The sequence below is a fragment of the Camelus ferus genome, chromosome 3 (assembly GCF_009834535.1).
Source record: "Camelus ferus isolate YT-003-E chromosome 3, BCGSAC_Cfer_1.0, whole genome shotgun sequence".
Taxonomy (NCBI): domain Eukaryota; kingdom Metazoa; phylum Chordata; class Mammalia; order Artiodactyla; family Camelidae; genus Camelus; species Camelus ferus.
The window spans coordinates 40,300,335-40,320,278 of NC_045698.1; the positions used below are offsets into that span (position 1 = coordinate 40,300,335).

A 19,944-nucleotide genomic window follows, 5' to 3' on the forward strand; every position below is an offset into this window, starting at 1 on the left:
AGCCAATAGGTGGTGCTGTTGTCACATGATAGTTAAGTTGCTCTAAGGCTCAAAGAGAAGGCAGGACATGGGAAGTATATGCAGAATGGTTTTAAGCTGGATTGTTGAAGGGAGGCAGAAAAAAAAAAAATAGAGGTAGGGTGAGCCTGACTATACGTGGTTGATATTGACACATCAGGTTTTGTAGCAAAGAAGGTGACTGTACTAGTACATTTTCTTAAATTTCCATGTGAAAATTAGGTGTAATTCAAAGCACACCTTTCCTCATCCATAACATTTTCTTTGAGCTTTATTTTACTCAGTTATAAAAATGAAGATTGCTCTGAGAATTCAACAAGAAAATTTAAAAATGTCGAATATGTACCATACACATAAATGTGGCTTAATAAATATGATTGTGCTCATCTCCTAAATGATAATATTGATGAGTAAACTATAATAATGTTATAGATATATTGCTAAATTAGACTTAATTGTATCACCTCTGGATGCTGGAGCTTATAAAATAGTAAGAAATAGGAAAAATGTTAAGCTCTATCATTTATTACTACTGATAAACAACTTTTTAAGTCTAATTATTTGATTCTTTTGCAGGTAAATATACTGATATGCATTACCAGTGTACTCTTGAGCAGAGGCAGTACCCACTTTTATGTGCACAGTAATTCTGGAGATACATCTTAAAGTAATATTACCATTTTACATATCTTCACTATTTGCGACTGTAGTCTTTTTGAATACCAATGGAAAAAAAGAAATAAGTAAGTAAAAGTAGCAGAATGAATGGTCTTTATTGCAACCTTGACAAGCAAAATGGGACCAGCCTTATCCTGTCATGCTCCTACAGTCTTTGCTTTTGGTGAAATCACAATTTATTAGCATGTCTTTCTACCAGTGAACCCAGAGTAGAGAATGAAGGTAAAGTTTATGTCATCTAATTTTATAAGTTATTAGCCAAAGAAAAGTTTTGTCATAGAGAAAGTTTAAACATTAATTACTAAAATAATGGGATGCTGTAAATAAATTGCTCTTGCTGGAATTTCTTTCCTGTCTTTCCTTTCGCTGCTTGTGACTGGCCTCAGACTGCCTCTGTCTCCTCGCCTTCACAGAGGCCTCCCAGTCTAAGGCATCGTAGGAAATGCTGAGAATGCCTCTCCAGGCTAGGCATGCTTCCTCCAGGACCTGTGAATTGAAGACTTGGTTTTCAGACTTCTTTGTCTTGTCCTAAGGACTTCTCACTCCAAAGTGAGAAAATGATTTCTCACAGAACTCATCCTGTCTAAACACTGGAAGCAAGCCTTCAGGTCAGGACCCAGCCTTAGATGGTAGCTCCACAACTTAAGTAGGCCTGTACTTCCTTGGGGTATGGAGCTGCAGGAAAAATCCTACTATGTCTTACATGTGATTACTTGAGTTTGTGACAGGTCGCACAATTAACTACCTGAAAGATAGGGCAGGGAGAGAAGCAAAAAATGGTCCTTCTGCTCTTCACAGGATCTTGATTTTGTTCAGGGATCTTGATTTTGTTTAGGGGTGGATTCTGCAGTTTCGGAAGTCTAATACTTAGTCTGAATCAGTGATTTTCACAGCTCTCCTTAGAGCTCTAGCCGTGTGAGGAGGTTGCCTCTAGGAAACGGCTGGGGAGGAAAGGGAAGATGTACCCTGGACCCCTGCCTCGACCAGAGAAGCTCTGCTTTGAACACTTTCATAAATTCTGTCACTGTTGAAGATATTTTTAAAGGAAAGAGTTTGATCATTATTGACACCTCAGCCTCTTATAAATTAAGCCCAATTTTTATATTCAGGAATCTGATTCACAAATACTAATATAGTTCCTGTTAATCTGATGAATATCATGTTTCTTTAGGTGATTATGTGGTCTCTTTCTATATCCGAATAGATTTTTGTTCATTAGTGATAAGTAGTGTCTGTTGGTAACCAAATTAAATAGATTAATGAAGGGTATTAGTAATTTCATGGACTAATAAATAAATATGTATATTTTAAAATGAAGACTAATGTACCACAAAATGTGTACTCTATTTTCACTAAATTATCCATATTTAAAACTGTCATATATTCTGTGAATTAGTAATGGTAGATAATGGTACAGTCCTTGACTCTTAGGATTTTTGATAGATGACCACAACTACTTGATTTCTATGAAACCATTGGGATCTAGAAATCTAAGCAGCCATATCATCTACATTTCAAATCTGAAAATAAAGTGTGCTAGGCCCAAGCTTTACAAGTGGCATAAAATTTTAGTTCTCTAAATTCTAATAATATTTGCCACTGTTTTTAAAATTAATTCCTTCAGTTTCTCTTTCTCTCTCTATTGACAGCCCCAAGTGTTCAAGTTAGATTCTCAAAGTGAAAATCAAATACTTGATTATATTGATTTATATACCACACTATGAGTGTTTGCTAATTTTGAGAGGAGAAAATATTATTCCTTTTTTATTAAAGGTGTACCAGATTGGAATTTGCTTGCTTTAGTTAGCAACTTTCAGTATAAAATGAAGATTTTTTTCAGTTTAGTCATGAATTTCCTTATTGTAAAACACTCTTTTTAAAACCTGAATTTCCATATGATATATCTTAAAGCCTATTTAATTTGGTCAAAAATTTGTATCCCCCCCTTTATTTTCCTTCCCTTTTTATATGTATTTAACACATTTAACTCATCTATCATGATTCAGACATAGTCGTAGCAGTATCACCTGATGTTAGCTTTTTGTGTTATTCCCTTAAATGCTCAAATTCTCAATATAAATATACTATATACATTGAAGATAATTTAGCTTTACAGAGAATTGTAGGATGTATTAGATGAATGAAGTACTTTCAAGATTCTGATTTCCTACACGTCAATCAAAACCTGAAATAACTGCTTCTCTTTCATCTCTTCAGAGTGAACACATTACATGGGCTACATACATAGTATGAATCCGAATTCCGAAAGCTTATCTTGAAGGCCTCTTTTTAATGATTACCTCCTTTTGGGGGTGGGGAGGCAATTGTAATTACATCTGCACTTTTTCTAAGGATCAAAAATTCCTTGCAGTTTGGAAAATAAATGATTTTTACATAACATTCAAGTATTTTTCTTTATTTTTAAAAGTATAACTATTTTCGGTGTTTGATTTTCACAGTAATGGAAAGGAAGTAAAATACTAGATGTTTCTAAGACTTACGTTCTTGATTTGGGTCTAGAATCAGAAAACTTACTTAACTTATGACTATGAATCTTCCTAGATTATTTTAATAGTCCAATATATATTTTTTGGTTGAATAGCATTTTTGAAACTTTAAATTTGTTTGCATGTAATATTACTATGGAACTTTAAAAAAATAAACAGTAAATAATAAACAGTTTATTGTTCATGTGGAAAGAATAGACAAAATTTGCAATAGGTTCACCTTTTTTTCTTAAATTGTGATTTTTTTTTCATATGTACTTTCAGACCTAAATTTTACAAATTTTACTTATTACTTTTAAAAAATTAATAAAGTCAGATTTAAACAAAATAATATTGATGTGCTATAAACTTACTACAAAATGTTTACACTAATATAAGAAAGAGGTCCCTTGGGATTTTTCTGCTATCTTTCTGGGTATAGTTTAAGACCTTTTAGCTTTTGGGTCCTGAAAAGTTAAACCACATTATATATGGCATTTTAGAATAACCAAGCATTTTTATATAATTTGGGGTTTTCTAAAAATAAAAACCTGAGATTCCTTATGGGAAACCTGTTAAGTATGGGGAGGCTAATAAGATTTTAGGTAATCCATTGAACTAGTTGGCAGTCTTAAAAATTCTGAAAGCTTATCCGGAAGGCCTCTTTAATTGCTTTAAAAAAAGTGTTACCTGCTGAGACCTGCTGAGATAGTCTTCCATGCTCCCATAAATATATGTAGAATATGTCAAATTATAGAATCATCACATTTTCAGGCAGGAATGCCTCATTTGATCACTTTGGGAAAATAATAGATTATGATAGTTATGAATAAAATGTTCATTTTTAATTGGATATCTGTAATGATACCATGTGCGGACTTTGTAAATGCTAATTTTTAAATCTTAAATGGAAAATGCTTACGTTGGGAGTCAGAAAAATGCTTAGGTGCAAATACTGGCTGTACTACTTTAATTAGCTATGTATATTTGGATAAGCTAATCACCCTATCCCTCTTTTTCCTCACCTGAAAAAGATTGTTTTAAAGATAAGAGAGAATATACGGAAGGTACCTAAACATTGTCTGGTACACAGCAGGTTTTTAGTAAATAGATGCTACATCTGAGTAACTTTAGTCAAATTATGCTTTAAGTCATATGTGAAAATGGCTTTCAGTTTAAGGATTCTTATTTTAATACTCTTTTTTTTTTTTTTAAGCTGCAAAGGCATTTATTTCTTTTTTCTCCTTTTTCAATTTTATTAAGTAGAATTATTACAGTTTGACTGCACATATACATTATATTGCATGTAAATACATGTATACAATATACTGCACAAATTTTTTTAGTTTACATATATGTACTGATCATTGTTTCTAAGAACAGATTAGAACTTTAGCTTTTTAAACTTACATAGTTATGAAAGGAATAAAGCCAACCACAAAATAAGAATCAATAGAATGTGGTAATCCAATCATAAAGGACAGTCAAATGTGCTTACATATATTCAAGAAATCAATCATCTAAGTTATATTATTTTAGTACTCTTAATTGGTGTTTTAGAAAAAATTTACAATACTTCAGTATAATAAGGTTTAAAGTGCCCAAATCTAATATATGTAGTAGTGTGGTTCTTGGCTTTCAGTAGCCTTTGCTTTCATATATTATGCATTGACACTTCTAAGCCTCCTTTCGTATGCAAAATTCAGTCTTTTATACATCACCACACAAACTGATTTAGAATTATAACCTGGTTTGTGCTGATCACTGCCACTGGGGCAAAAGAACAGACATCAATTAGACAGAAAGGGTCTTTCTTACCTTGGCCATCCTACCAACTTCATTACCGTTTCTCCAAGCCAGGGGCTCCTGTCAGACATAAAGGCCTGAATCTTGCTTGTTTGTAAGGGGATAGCTATCCCAGAGAAGTGTCATGTTACTCAGCCCAATCTCTTTTCATCCCAAAGTCACCTCCGAATTCCATTCACTTCTTCTCTCAGTGCCCATCCAGTGGGAAATATTGGGCTGGAAGTAGACAGCTGGTTGAAAACCTTCACCAAGATCACATATGCTTGTGGGTCACAACCCATATAGGCCTCCACCTTTTATTTGGTACTGATGGAAGAAAATTCTTTCTCCACTGTGACAGATATCGTGTGAGTTCTGATGCTTCAAAATTTAAAGATTAAAGGCTGCTTAAATATCTGCCCTAACCTGTGTGGATGGATTAGGGAAGGAGCAGTGACCCAGGGGAGGAGAGATGTCTAAGTCTGCTGGCTCGTTCTTCTGGTGTCACCTGCCTCAGACTGGCACCTGTCAAAGGTCTTACTCATCTATAGGGTCACTAAGACCCTAGGAAACGGTAATTGTAGGTATCAAATTAGAAATTTTATATTTCTAACCCAATCATCCTTTTAATTTGTAAGTCTTTTCAGCATCCAAATGTGTGAAAACACCCTGTATGTAGAGGAAAAGGAAATTATTTCCAAATAAGAACAGAAGACAAAAATCTCCTTTCATTAGTGATTCTTACCAGAACCATTCTTTATCAAGATGGTTATAAAATGATGATTTTCCAGCTCTGGCACTTCCTGCACATTTACTATTCAGCACTGTGGCAAGAGCCCTTTTATGTCTTATTTATTTATCCATCTTTTTATTTATATCGTTTAGTGGTTTAGCTTTATGGATTCCTATTTTTTTTAGTGGTGTATATAGTTCTTAAACATTTTAGTCTCAAGGTCCCTTTAAGCTCTTCACAGTTACTGAAAGAGCTTTGTTTATGAGATATGTATTAATATTTATCATATTAAAACTAAAACAGAATTTTTATTTTTTTATTGAAGTATGGTCAGTTTGCAATGTTTTATCAATTTCTGGTGTACAGCATACTACTTCAGTCATACATATACATACATATATTGTTTTCCATATTCTTCTTCATTATAGTTTACTGTAAGATACTGAATATAGTTCCCTGTGCTATACAGTATAAAGTTGTTTATTTTATATATAGTAGTTAGTATCTGCAAATCTCGAACTCCCAATTTATCCCTTCCCACCCCTTTTTCCCATGGTAACCATAAGTTGGTTCTCTATGTCTGTGAGTCTCTTTCTGTTTTGTAAGTAAGTTCATTTGTGTTTTTTTTTTTTTTTTTACATTCCACATATAAGTGATATCATATGGTATTTTTCTTTCTCTTTCTGGCTTACTTCGCTAGCAGTGACAGTCTCCATATCCATTCATGTTGCTGCAAATGGCATTATTTTATTCTTTTTTATGGCTGAGTAGTACACCACAAATTCTTTATCCGGTCATCTGTTGATGGACATTTAGGTGGTTTTCACGTCTTGGCTATTGTAAATAGTGTTGCTATGAACATTGGGGTGCATGTATCTTTTTGAATTAAAGTTGTGTCTGGTTATATGCCCAGGAGTGGGATTGCTGGATCATATAGTAAGTCTATTTTTAGTCTTTTGAGGAATCTCCATATTGTTTTCCATAATGGCTGCACCAAACTACATTCCCATCAGCAGTGTAGGAGGATTCCCTTTTCTCCATACCTTCTCCAGCATTCATCATTTGTAAACTTTTGAATGATGGCCATTCTAACCAGTGTGAGGTGATACCTCATTGTAGTTTTGATTTGCAGTTCTCTGATAATTAGTGATATTGAGCATTTTTTCATGTGCTTATTGGCCATTTGTATGTCTTCACTGGAGAATTGCTTGTTTAGGTCTTCTGCTCATTTTTTGATTGGGTTTTTTTTGTCATTAAGTTATATGAGCTGTTTATATATTCTGGAAATTAAGCCCTTGTCAGTCTCATCTTTTGTAAATATTTTCTCCCATTTGGTAGGTTTTCTTTTTGTTTTGCTTATGGTTTCCTTTGCTATGCAAAAGCTTGTAAGTTTAATTAGGTCCCACTTGTTAACTTTTGCTTTTTTTTCTATTGTGTGGATAGACTGCCCTAGCAGAACATTGCTAAGGTTTATGTCAGGTAATGTTTTGCCTGTATTTTCTTCTGAGAAGTCTATAGTGTCTTGTCTTATGTTTAAATCTTTAAGCCATTTTGAGTTTATTTTTGTGTATGATGTGAGGGAACATTCTAACTTCACTGATTTACATTCAGCTGTCCACTTTTCCTAACACCATTTGCTGAAGAGACTGTCTCTTCTCCATTGTATATTCTTGCCTCCTTTATCAAAGATTAATTGACCAAACGTCTGTGGGTTTATTTCTGGGCTCTCTATTCTTAAAACAGAATTTTAAAAAACATTTTTTATTGGGTTATAGTCATTTTACAATGTTGTGTCAAATTCCAGTGTAGAGCACAATCTTTCAGTTAAACATGAACATACATATATTCATTGTCACATTTTTTTTTTGCTGTGAGCTACCACAAGATCTTGTATATATTTCCCTGTGCTATACAGTATAATCTTGTTTAATCTATTCTACATATACCTGTCAGTACCTACAAATTTTGAACTCCCAGTCTATCCCTTCCCTCCCCCCTCCCCCTTGGCAACTACAAGTTTGTATTCTATGTCTGTGAGTCTGTTTCTGTTTTGTATTTATGTTCTTTTTTTTTTTTTTTTAAGATTCCACATATGAGCGAATCTCATATAGTATTTTCTTTCTCTTTCTGGCTTACTTCACTTAGAATGACATTCTCCAGGAACATCCATGTTGCTACAAATGGCATTATGTTGTCGTTTTTATGGCTGAATAGTATTCCACTGTATAAATATACCACATCTTCTTTATCCAGTCATCTGTTGATTGACATTTAGGCTGTTTTCATGTGTTGGCTATTGTAAATAGTGCTGCTATGAACACTGGGGTGCAAGTGTCTTTTTAAAGTAGGGTTCCTTCTGGTTATATGCCCAGGAGTGGGATTACTGGGTCATAAGGTAAGTCTATTCCTAGTCTTTTTGAGGAATCTCCATACTGTTAAAACAGAATTTTAAAGTGCTTGTTAATTCATTACAAATGACTCTAATAAATCCATTACATGCTTCCACAAAGAATATATTTTTGATCAGAAATAACTGTACTTTCCAAAACAGAAACATTTAGAGAAAAGAGTAACATTACTTTGTTTTACAAATCCCCCCAGGATGTGGCTTAATAAAAAGACAGCTGGATTTTTCATATCCGTTTCCTCATTCAGTATGTTACTATATCACGGATCATGTAGCCTCTGGAAAACTCCACTGTACATTCATGAAAAAAATGAAAGTAAGAGGGGCAAATAACATCTTAGTATTATTAAATTATGTTTGGCCCCACAGACACCTTAAAAGGGTCATAGGCACCCTGCAGAGCTCCCTATCACAATTTGACAATTGCTGGTCTGTAATTCCTGGATTATTTTGGTGCTCAGATTATCCCAGATTTAGCTAGTGTTAGCGCTTTAAGCTGGCCCTTAAATCCTTGTGACAGGCCCCTAGTATCATTATTATTATTTTTTGAGAACTCTCTTGTTTTGTAGTGTAGCGAGATGTTCCCAGGCTCATTTTGAACCCACCCTGCCCTAGGTCTGGAATCAGCTATTTTTCTGAGGGATGCTGGTTTCTTTTGGTGTATAATGGCATAGCCAAGATTTGGGCTCTATGAGTCCTCATTGCTACTAGGGTCTTTGCTCCTATTTATGTAAATAGAACTAGAAAAATATATACATGTATGTAGAAATACATATGTCTGTATATAAATGCATATCTGTCTTATTTATCATAAGTAACTGATGTGTCCAGTTTCGGTCTATCCCACATGGTTCTTTTTTGCTTTTCCCCATTGTGTATTTGTATGTCCTTCCACAGTGAGAACCCTGGCTTCCAGTAACATTAACACGTTTACTCATTTGCTGAATCCTATAATATATCTAAAATAGTTTCAGAATTACCTCGCCCATACCACTACAGAAAACAAACATACTACAAACAGTTCAGGATGTGTTTGCAATTTTTTCCTGCCTGAGACTGAGTATACCTAGTCAAGTAGCATGTTCATAAGTTACCTGGTATAGTTCTTTCTTTTCTTTCGCCATTCAGTGTGATTGTTATTAGTCTGAAGTTAAGTTGGGCTTATTTGTTTCAGTTTGCTTTCATTTTCTTTTTTCTTCTTTCACATCCATGTTGACTTAATTTTATTTTTTGAATATATAGAACATTAACATGCTTTCAAACTTATTTAAAAGTATATACTCAGACAAGTGACACTCTTTCCTACTTCTAGGACCTCTGCCCTCTTCTTTCAAACTTAACCTAAGATTATATATAACATAGGATTTTATGCAATGATGGGTTAACACAGTATAAGCAAGACTTTGATGTTCATCAGCCATTTCCCATCGACAACATCCTGGTATATTGATTCCTATGCCCTGTATCACCATCATATATGTTGCTGGGCCTATCTCTGTAGACTAGTGTGGTTTCCAAAGTGCGGTCTGCAAGATGACTTAAGAGGGTACAAAGGCAATCTGTTACATTTTTAAAGACATACATCTGTTTTATGTATGTTTGAACACAAAAGTAGTCATTATTTCCTAGGTTTTTCTAGGGTAAGGTAAAAGTGAATATTGAAGAAAAAAGCAAGCCAAATTAAAGAAAAATATTAGAGATATGATACTGTGAAATGTGACTAAAAAATTGCATAACCGGCACTTGAGTGACTGAAGTTTAGAACCCAGCTCTAGATCCTCTTTCCTATGTCTGTGTCCAGGGTTCATGTACTCTATCCCAGAAGCCCAGCAGAACAGGTGATATCTGACTTTTACCTATGTCTGTCATCTATACCCAATACCTGGCAGTCTTGCCTTTGTTTCTTCTTTTAACTAGATGGGTTCCATAGTTTTTAAAATAAAGGAGTAGGAAAGCTGCTCTCCTTCTAGGGCAGTTAGCTTATGGCAGCTAGCTTTAAATTTTTTTGAGTTTGGGAAGTAGTATTGTTACTTACACAGTCTTTAACTCCATATACCATTGACCATTATGATCTATCTGAATTCAAACTTTTATTTTGACTATTTTAATTCAGTCTAATATTGTTTAGTATTAAGTAAAACAAAGCATAATAAAACAATATGAGATTTAATTATGCCTTGTTTCACTTAATGCTCATGGAGTACACCACTGTCAGTTGTCTGTTGTTGTATTAGGATTTATTAAATCTCTATATATTAGACTAAATGTTTCTGTTATTAAGTTAATTTTTAAATGTAAATTGGATCTTAAAATTTTGACACTTGAGAAGTACTTAAATTTGCTCCATTTTCTAGATGGAAATTTTTTTTTTTTGCTATGGTAAATAGGATTGTCTTTACAACTGTTGTATGAAAGCAAACAGTAAGTTCATAATTTTCATTCCCAGTTCATAAAAATTGTACAAGTAGCATTTATTCCAAAAAATGGAGTAGTTTTAAAACAATTTATTTCAGAGAAAAAGCCTATATCTGATTACAAAGAGCTTATTCAGTAAATTAAGGACCTTATTTTGTGTTGCTGAAGAAGTGTACTTGTATTTTAGAAAGCTTTGATGTCATCTGTTCATAAACAAAGGTTTTTTTTCAGCAATTGTCAGCAACTAACTGATGAATTACTCTTCCTGTCTTCCCATATATACATAAATAGGTATGACTTTTGATTTTTATAACTCTTAGGATACCTTAAATGAAGCTTATAGACCTGAGAATAGGAATAAAAAGTTCATTTTTTGTGTCACAGACATACAGATATAATTACTTGGAATATGTATGCATTTAGTGGCACTACTGGGAACGTTAGACCTCTCTATTCTCTCCCTGTGTGCTAAATTTTATTGATGTACACTTAAAAGCTTATAGAACACACATGTACTTTCAGAAGCCCATTTGTTAGCATTTTGTATTTCAGATGATAATTTTCCTTTATGTACTTGTTATTGCCAAAAAGACGTACTTATGTCCTAGTATTTAGGAAAGGACTATATAAAGGACTATATAAAGACTCAGGTATTTTGACTCTTCCAAAGATTTTGGAAATTGCCATGCAAACTTACTTTAGTAAATATAGTCTATGCTAAATTTATGATAACTCTTGTTATTATGATATGTTTACATATGTGGATATAAATAGCATTTTAGTAAAAATACGTGTACATATGTTGAACCTCTGCAATGAAAGTAATGCAGCTGTCATTGTTATCAGCTCCTTTTACCCTGACTCTTCTGCCTACAACCTAGGGACTTTACTACTAATCCCTTGTCCTACTGTATATTTATTGGATAATATAAGCAAAAGGTAATTGCTCTTCATAAAACTTGGAGCACCTCAGTATTAGGATGAAATCAGCCTGATTAAATGAGTCCATAATAAGAGATTCCCTGACCCCATCTTCAGAGTTATTAGCCATTAATGGCTTGTCTGTGAAATCCTAGCCTGTCATTTACTATTACTAACGTAGAGGAAATAAAACTAGCTACTTAGTATTCTTATGCTACCCTTTTGTGGCTTCCTTTCTCCTGCACAGTCACTCCTAGGAGTTTCCTTGTTTACAGTTGAAGGAATTTTTAGCTAGTAGAATTTCAGGTAGTGTAGGAGATTTGTAGGCAACCAAGTCAATTTTTTAAATTATGTCACCCGGTCTATTTAGCATAGTGTAAGATTGGCCAAGGAGTGGGAAGAGAAAGTGGTATTTGATAAGGCTCCGATTTCTCTCCCTGACTGGTCTGATCATTGTTAAGCCATGCCCCTTCTCTCATATTACTTACCAGTGTCTTCTCTGTTTTAGCTTGTATTCCTTGGAGTAGACAGGCACACTTGTTAACTGTTGGTAAATAGAAAGCTTATCTGGTTTCCTCAGGCTCAAAGGTTTAATGACAAAGGAATATGTTTTGAAACCACCATTTTGACAAGGCTGCTTTGAAAGGATATAATCAAGACTTTTTTTTTTAATGTATAGTTGATTTACAATACTGTGTTATTTTCAGGTGTATAACAAAGTAATTCAGTTATATATACTTTTTCAGGTTATTTTCCAGTGTAGGTTATTACAAGATATTGAATATAGTTCCCTGTGCTGTAAAGTAAATCTTTGTTGCTTATCTATTTTATGTATAGTATAGTAGTTTGTATCTGTTAATCCTACACTCCTAATTTATTCCTCCCCTTCCTCCTATTCCCCTTTGGTACCCATAAGTTTGGTTTTTATGTCTTTGAGTGTGTTTTCTGTTTTGTAAATAAATTCATTTGTCCTGTTTTTTAGATTCCATGTATAAGTCATATCATGTGATATTTGTCTTTCTCTGTCTGGCTTACTTCACTTATGATATTCTCTAGGTCCATCCATGTTGCTGTAAATGGCAATGTTTTATTCCTTTTTATGGCTGAGTAATATTTTGTTTTATGTATATATACCACATCTTCTTAAACCAATCATCTGTTGATGGGCACTTGTGTTATTTCCATGTCTTGGCTGTAGTAAATAGTGCTGCTGTTTAAACTTGACTAAGGAGGTGAAAGACTTACATGCTGAAAGTCTTTTTCTAAAACATTGATAAATGAAATTGAAGACAATTCAAAGAAGTGGAAAGATATCCTGTGTTCTTGGGTTGGAAGAACTAATATTGTTAAAATGCCATATTTCCCAAAGCAATCTACAGATTTAATACAATCCCTATCAAAATAACCATGACATTTTTCTCAGAACTAGAACAAATAATACTAAAATTTATATGGAACCACAGAAGACCCAGAATTGCCAAAGCAATCCTGAGAAAAAAGAACAAAACTGGAGCCATAATTCTTCCAGAGTTTAGACAATGCTACAAAGCCACAGTAATCAAAAGCAGTGTGATAGTGGCACAAAAACAGAAAAAGAGATCAATGGAACAGAATAGAGAGCTTGGAAATCAACCCACACATCACAGTCAGTTAATCTACGACAAAGGAAGCAGGAATATACAATGGAGAAAAGGCAGTCTCTTCAGCAAGTGGTGTTGGGAAAGCTGGACAGCCTCATGTAAATCAGTGAAATTAGGACACTCCCTCACACCATACACAAAAATAAACTCCAAATGGCTTAAAGACTTAAATCTAAGACATGACACCATAAAATTCTTAGAAGAGAACATAGGCAAAACATTCTCAGACATAAATGATAGCAGTATTTCCTTAGATCGGTCTCCCAAAGCAGAAGAAATGAAAGCAAAAATAAATAAATGGAAACTAAAAATGTAAAAGCTTTTGCACAGCAAAGGAAACCATCAACAAAACTAAAAGCAGCCTATGGACTAGAAGAAAATATTTGCAAATGATGCAACTGACAAGTAGTTAATATGCAAGATAAACAGCTCATTCAACTCACTATCGGAAAAACAAACAACCCGATCAAAAAATGGACAGAAGACCTAAATAGACATTTCTTCAAAGAAGACATACAGATAGCCAACAGGCACAGAAAAGATACTCAACTTTGCTAATTATTAGAGAAATACAAATCAAAACTACAAGGAGGTATCACATCACACCAGTTAGAATGGCCATCATCAAAAAGTCTACAGATAAAAAGTGCCAAAGAGGGTGTGGAGAAAAGGGAACCCTTGTACAGTGTTTTGGGGAATGTAAATTGGTGCACCACTGTGGAAAACAACAGTCTGGAGTTTCCTTAAAAAATTAAAAATAGAACTAACGTATGATCCAGCAATCACAATCACACTCCTGTGTATATATCTGGAAAAAAATGGAAACACTAATTTGAAAAGGTATATGCATCCCTAATCAAGCCTTTCTGAAAACAGAAGAAAATACCAAATAGTTTTATGTCTTCTTCATAAATTTAAAATATACATTAATCAACCTTTTATTATTATTATTTATTATTAATGATCAACAGTCATTCTCATTTCATCCCTAACCCCTCTCCATCTTTTTCTTTGCTGCTCTCTCTGCTCTCATGTTTTCTACATTGCTGCCGTCCTACTCCAGATGTTGATCTCATACCTGAAACTCACCAGTTTGTTGTACTTCATTTAGATTCTCTTGAGAGGTCACTCAGATGGGCCACAGAATTAAACGTGACTTGTTTCCCTTGGGTTTGCCAGTGTACTATGGGGACAGTTAGCAGCAGGGTCTTGTGGTCTACTACATACTTTGTAGGGGCCATAAATTTTTTTAATTAATTCTTGATTGAAGAATAGTTGATTTACAATATTGTGTTTGTTTTAGGTGTACAGCAAAGTGATTGTTATATATAACATATGTCTATGTATTCTTTTTTCTGATTCTTTACCATTTATCATTTATTATGAGATAGTGAATATAGTTCCCTGTGTTACATAGTAAATTGTTATTTTTTAATCTATTTTATATATGGTACTGTGCATCTGTTATTCCCATACTCCCAGTTTATCCCCTGCCTTTAGTAACCATAAGTTTGTCTTCTATGTCTGTGAGTCTGTTTCTGTTTTATAAATAAGTTCATTGTACTATTTTTTAGATTCCATATTTGTGACATCATATAATATTTGTCTTTCTCTGACTTACTTCACTTGGTATGATATTCTCTATGTCCATCCATGTAGCTGCAAATGACATTATTTCATTCAATATTCTATTGTATATATGTACTACATCTTTATCTATTCATCTGTTGATGGACACTTAGGTTGCTTCCATGTCTTAGCTCTTGTAAGCAGTGCTGCTGTGAAAACTGGGGTACATATATCTTTTTGAATGAGAGTTTTTGTCTTTTCTGAATATGTGCCCAAGAATGGGATTGCTGGATTATATGGTAACTCTATTTTTAGTTTTTTAGGAACCTCCATACTGTTTTCCGTATTGAGCCATGAATATTGATTCCTTTAGACAGAAGCAGCAGCCACTGGCACTTCTAATATACTTGCAGAGTTTGAAGCAGTTAAACACTCTGTTATTCATTTAAATGTTTTTTATTGGCCTACAAATTAATTGATTTCTCTTTTTCTATACATAGAATCTAGATTTATTCTACTAAAATTAATTTTGCACACTATGGTAGGAAATTAAAATTTATAAAGTAGTTTAGAAACTGCTTTTTCTAATATACCTAATTCTAAATGGAATCTATTATTTTTCCTGTTAATTCTCTTATCATATGGGGAAGTGTGCAATATCCAAAGAGAAAATATTTCTTTTAGTAACTACTGTGTTATGAGTTCATTTAGAAATGTAATAATCACTTTTGTCTTATAGGACAAATTATTCGAGAGAAAAGAATTGTGGAAGCAGCAAATAGAAGAGAAATAGACTATGAAGTAGGAGACATCCCAGCAGAATGGGAAGGTAAGTTTCTGCTTTAGTAGTATCTTCTGGAAGGCAAATTGTTTAGATACAAAATCAACAAGAACATACATAATTTCCTATTTATTCTCTTTGCAAAAACTTTTACAACTGCATCAGTGAAACATTTTTTCAACTTTTTTTAAACTCCATTTCTTTGTAAGTTGTGAAGTTTCCACATTATAGTAAGGGAATGCATGTATAGAGAAAAGAGCTATGAAGCATTAGCAGTCCTGGGACTGGGGTGAAGCAAACAAAGCTCCTAAGATGCAGAATTGAAGGAGGCACTCACTTTGATGTGCTGGTCCTGCACTTGAAGAACCTCAGGGTTTGAATTCTGTTTCTGGTACTCTCTACCCACATGAACTTGAGAAAGTAACTCATACTTCTCAGTCTTAATTTCCTCTTTTACAAATCGTGGCTAATACTTGCTATAGATACCACTTGGAATATTCGTTCAACTTACAGTAACCCCATTAGCTGACCCCATGTTTAGACAAGGATGGACACTTGCTCCCTGTTAGGACTTTGGAATTAAAGTAAAAAAATCAAAGAAAGAGAAAATAGTAGCAGTCTCTCCATATGGCTGAAAGAAGCATATGAACTCAGTAGCATGTGGGTGACTATCTTTGATCCACTGTCTAAACTTTGCTGCAGAAAAAGGTGATTTACTAAAAAGAAAGTGGAAACCAGTCTGCAAAAAGGAGGACAGTTGACCTTTGAACAACACAGGTTTGAATCAGGTCCATTATATGCAGATTTTTTTTAGTAAATATGTACTACGATATTACACAAACCACGGTCAGTTGAATCTGCAGATGCAGGACGGCAGATATGGAAGTCCAACTGTAAAGTTACTGATTGGATTTTTGACTGCAAGGGGGTCAGTGCCCTTAACCCCTCTGTTGTTCAAGAGTCAACTGTATTCTCGTTCTATTTCTTTGTGAATGAAGTTCAACTGCAAGTCTGCCTTCAAGTTCTTAGTGCCATCCCATATCTTTGTTGTAAATTTCCCCTTTTCCCTTAGCAGTTCTTAGCCTAGTAAGTGCTCAGTAAGTATATATTGAATACATGAAATCTAGCTTGAGTTAGCTTTTGTTATTTTCAACAAAAAGAACCTTAACTAAAATGCCAATACCTATCTTATTATCACTTAACATTTATCAAGTGTTTACCTGTACCTGGTATTATGCCATTGCTTTATAATCATTAATATTGTTTTAATCATCACAACAATCCTATGAAGTAGACACTGTGGTTATACCCAGTGAATAGATTGGGAATCTGAGTTCTAGAGAGATCAGATAAATTGGCTGGATGATAAGCTACACACTGTAAGCAGTAGACCCCTTGCTTCCTGGTGAGTGTAGCATGATACCTTATATATAGTAGTGATAGGGACTGGGTTATTTTTATGTCAGCATATGGGTTTAAATATTTCCCTGGAAATGTCTTTTCCATTTTTCCTTATTAGTTATAAAAATACTAGAACTATGAGGAAGGAACACAAAAATGGGTAGATACTAGAGACTTTTTGAAGAAATACAGACTATAAGCTGGCAACTTCTAGGAATAATTGAGCTTTCTTCTTTTAACAGATTTTCCAGTGTTGTAAGCTATGTTTGCAATTCTCAAATAATGCTTGTGCCTTCCTATAATGAGCCTATTTTATCATTTCTTCCAATGATAGTATGGAATTAAAATGTTTATAGAAATAAATTAAGTTATAAATAAACAAATAGGTAATGACTCATTTTTCAGCCTTTGAGACTTTCAGAGAATTAGAATGAAGTTCTAATGCTTTTTATGGCTCTGTCCTGATCTAGTAATTCAGCATAACTGTCCTGCAGGGCATACCCTTAAAACAAATGTATTAACCAAACACTGAAACTAAAACTATTTTTATAGTGTTGTATATCAATTAAATAAAAAAATAAGAATTCCATACTATAAAAAAGTAAAGTAAAATATAAATAAATACACAAAACATTGTATACAGACAGGGAAAGGAAAAAAACTTTAAAAATAAATAAGTGTCAACCCCAAATGAATCAAAAGTATTTTCAGGTCCAGATGAATATTATATTAGCAGAGTACAAACACCTACAAGCTGTATATCTTGCCATAATATATATTAGACAATGTGCCCTTTTCATTCATTTGCTTAATAAACATCTATTGAGAACTTCTGAATTCATGGAGTTTATATTCTGGAATGGGAGAATGGGTGGAAGAAAGACAATAAACTAGATAAATAACTATATTGTATGTTAATGGCCACAGAAAATAAAACAGAGAAAGGGAATAGGGACTGTTGGGGAGGGTTTTACAGTTTTAAATAGTGTAAAGAAATGGACTTGTTGAGAAGATGACTTTGGAATAAAGGCAGAAAAAGGAGTTGATCATGCAGATAAGAAGCAGAGGAGCATTCCTAGAGAGCAAGTGCAAAAGCCCTGAGGCATAAGCATGCCCATTTTTTAAGGAATAGCATGGAAGCCAGTGTGACTGGAACAGAGTCAGAGGGAAAGTAATAGATGAGGTTAGCAAAGTAACAGGATGACCAATCTTGTAGGGCCTTAAGGACCATTGTAAGGACTCTGGCTTTTACTCTGAGTGAGACTGGAAGCCACTGGAAGATTTTGAAAAGAGTAGTCATGTGCTCTCAGTTATATTTAACAGGACCACTCTGGTTGCTGCATTGCAGAGAGACTGAGGGGGAATAAACAAAACATGGCGATGGTATTCTCTTGTAATAATTCAGAAAAGAGCTAATTGTGGCTTGGACTAGAGGAACAGTGGGAGTAGAAAGAAGTAGTTGCATTCTGGATCTGTTATAAAAGTAGATCCAAGGAGATTTGCTGACAGATTGGATGTGGAATGTGAGAGAAAGAAGTCAGTGATGATTCTTAAACTTTGGGCCTTACCTGGAAGAGTAGAGTTGTTGTTGCCTGAAAGGGTCAAGACTATGGGAAGAGCAAATTTGCGGGGTGGGGCAGAAAGGAGATCAATTTTGAAAATGTGAAACTTGAAATATCTGTTAGACATCCAAGTAGAGATATTAAGTTGTATATAAGCCAAGAATTTAGTGGAAAAGTGTGGGCTGGAGATAAAAGTTGGGAGTTGACAGCAAATAAATGGTATTTAAAAGCCAGGAGGCAAGATGAGATCACAAAGGGAATGTATATAAATAGAAAATGAGACGTTCAGAGACTGACCCCTAGGCTATTCCAAGGTTTAGAGACAATGAAGATGAAAAAGCAGTCAGAGAACTAGGAGAAAAAAGGAAAGGCATCATGTATTGGAAGCCAAATGTCAGGGAGGAAGAAGCGATCAACCAGTCGAATGAAGACTGAGAATTTAATCTTTGCTTTAAGAATGGAGAAGTCAGCTATCCTGCCAAAAATAGAGTGTTAGGAACAAAAGTCTGATGGAGAAAAGCATAGCAAAAGAGTATTTGGAGAGACTGAGTATAGATAATGGTTAGTAGGAGTTTATCAGTAAAAGGAAAGAGTGTTGAGGCAGTACCAGGAGAGGAAGATGGAGCCAAAAGAGGAATTTATTTTGTTTTAAAGAGAGTAATAACTGAATTTTGTAAGAGTGACTAGAGAGATCCAGTTGAAAAAAAGGCATTAATAATGCAGGAGAGAGAAAGTCCTTGAGGAAGCAAGTTGGGGACAGGATCTAGTGTACTTGCGGAGAAATTGACCTTTGACAAGAAAGTGGAAAGTTCATCAGGAGTAATAGCAGAAAAGTATACAAACATGGATGCAAGTAGACCAGTAGATGTGGTGGTGATAACTTGTGTAAATTCCCTTTTGATTCCTTCAAGTGAAGCACAGAGAGATTAAATAACTCCCAAAGTACAAACAGCAGCTACAGCCACAATTTGAACCCAAATTGTCTTTCTCCAGTCTTTGTTCTTAGTATTATATTACTTCTTAATGATCTGGCTAATAAATTAAGTACAAACTCAAGTCAATATTTGTCGAATGAATGAATTTTAAATACAAAGTGTATAAGGAAGAGACATTTGGGGGACTTTGCTGACTGGCTGAAAATAGTCCGTTTTAAAAAGACATGGAACGACATACCGAAGCAATTGGTTTCAAACATAAAGAACACTCAGACAAAGTTCATCTATGGGAGATATTACAGAACTAGCTACTGAACAGTCTTACAAAGTTTCAGGGAATGTTTTAAGTTTAATTCATGGCATGATTTGTACTTCTTACATAGACCTCTCAAAAGTTTTATCTTCATAATTCAGATAACATTGTATATTCTATTTGTATTCCTTTTTTGCTGTTTTTTTATAAGTTTAAGCTTATTTTTTAATAATAATGATAATAAACATTATTGATGAGAACCCTAAAATACGTGCAAGGTAGAATATACTAGGAAGAGACAGAAACATTCTGATCCAGTGTTTCTTTTTAATGGAACATTAAGCTTTACTTATAACACAT

The 19,944-nt window shown here is 34.1% G+C and overlaps 1 protein-coding gene across 1 annotated transcript in view; it reads left to right on the forward strand.

The window, feature by feature from the left end:
* Positions 1–19,944, forward strand: part of NDUFAF2 (NADH:ubiquinone oxidoreductase complex assembly factor 2) — a 153,593-nt gene that overhangs the window by 72,983 nt on the left and 60,666 nt on the right. The window contains exon 2 of the mRNA XM_006188927.2: positions 15,392–15,481. Coding sequence (XP_006188989.2) covers positions 15,392–15,481 — 90 coding nt within the window. The remainder of the gene's footprint in view (positions 1–15,391; positions 15,482–19,944) is intronic.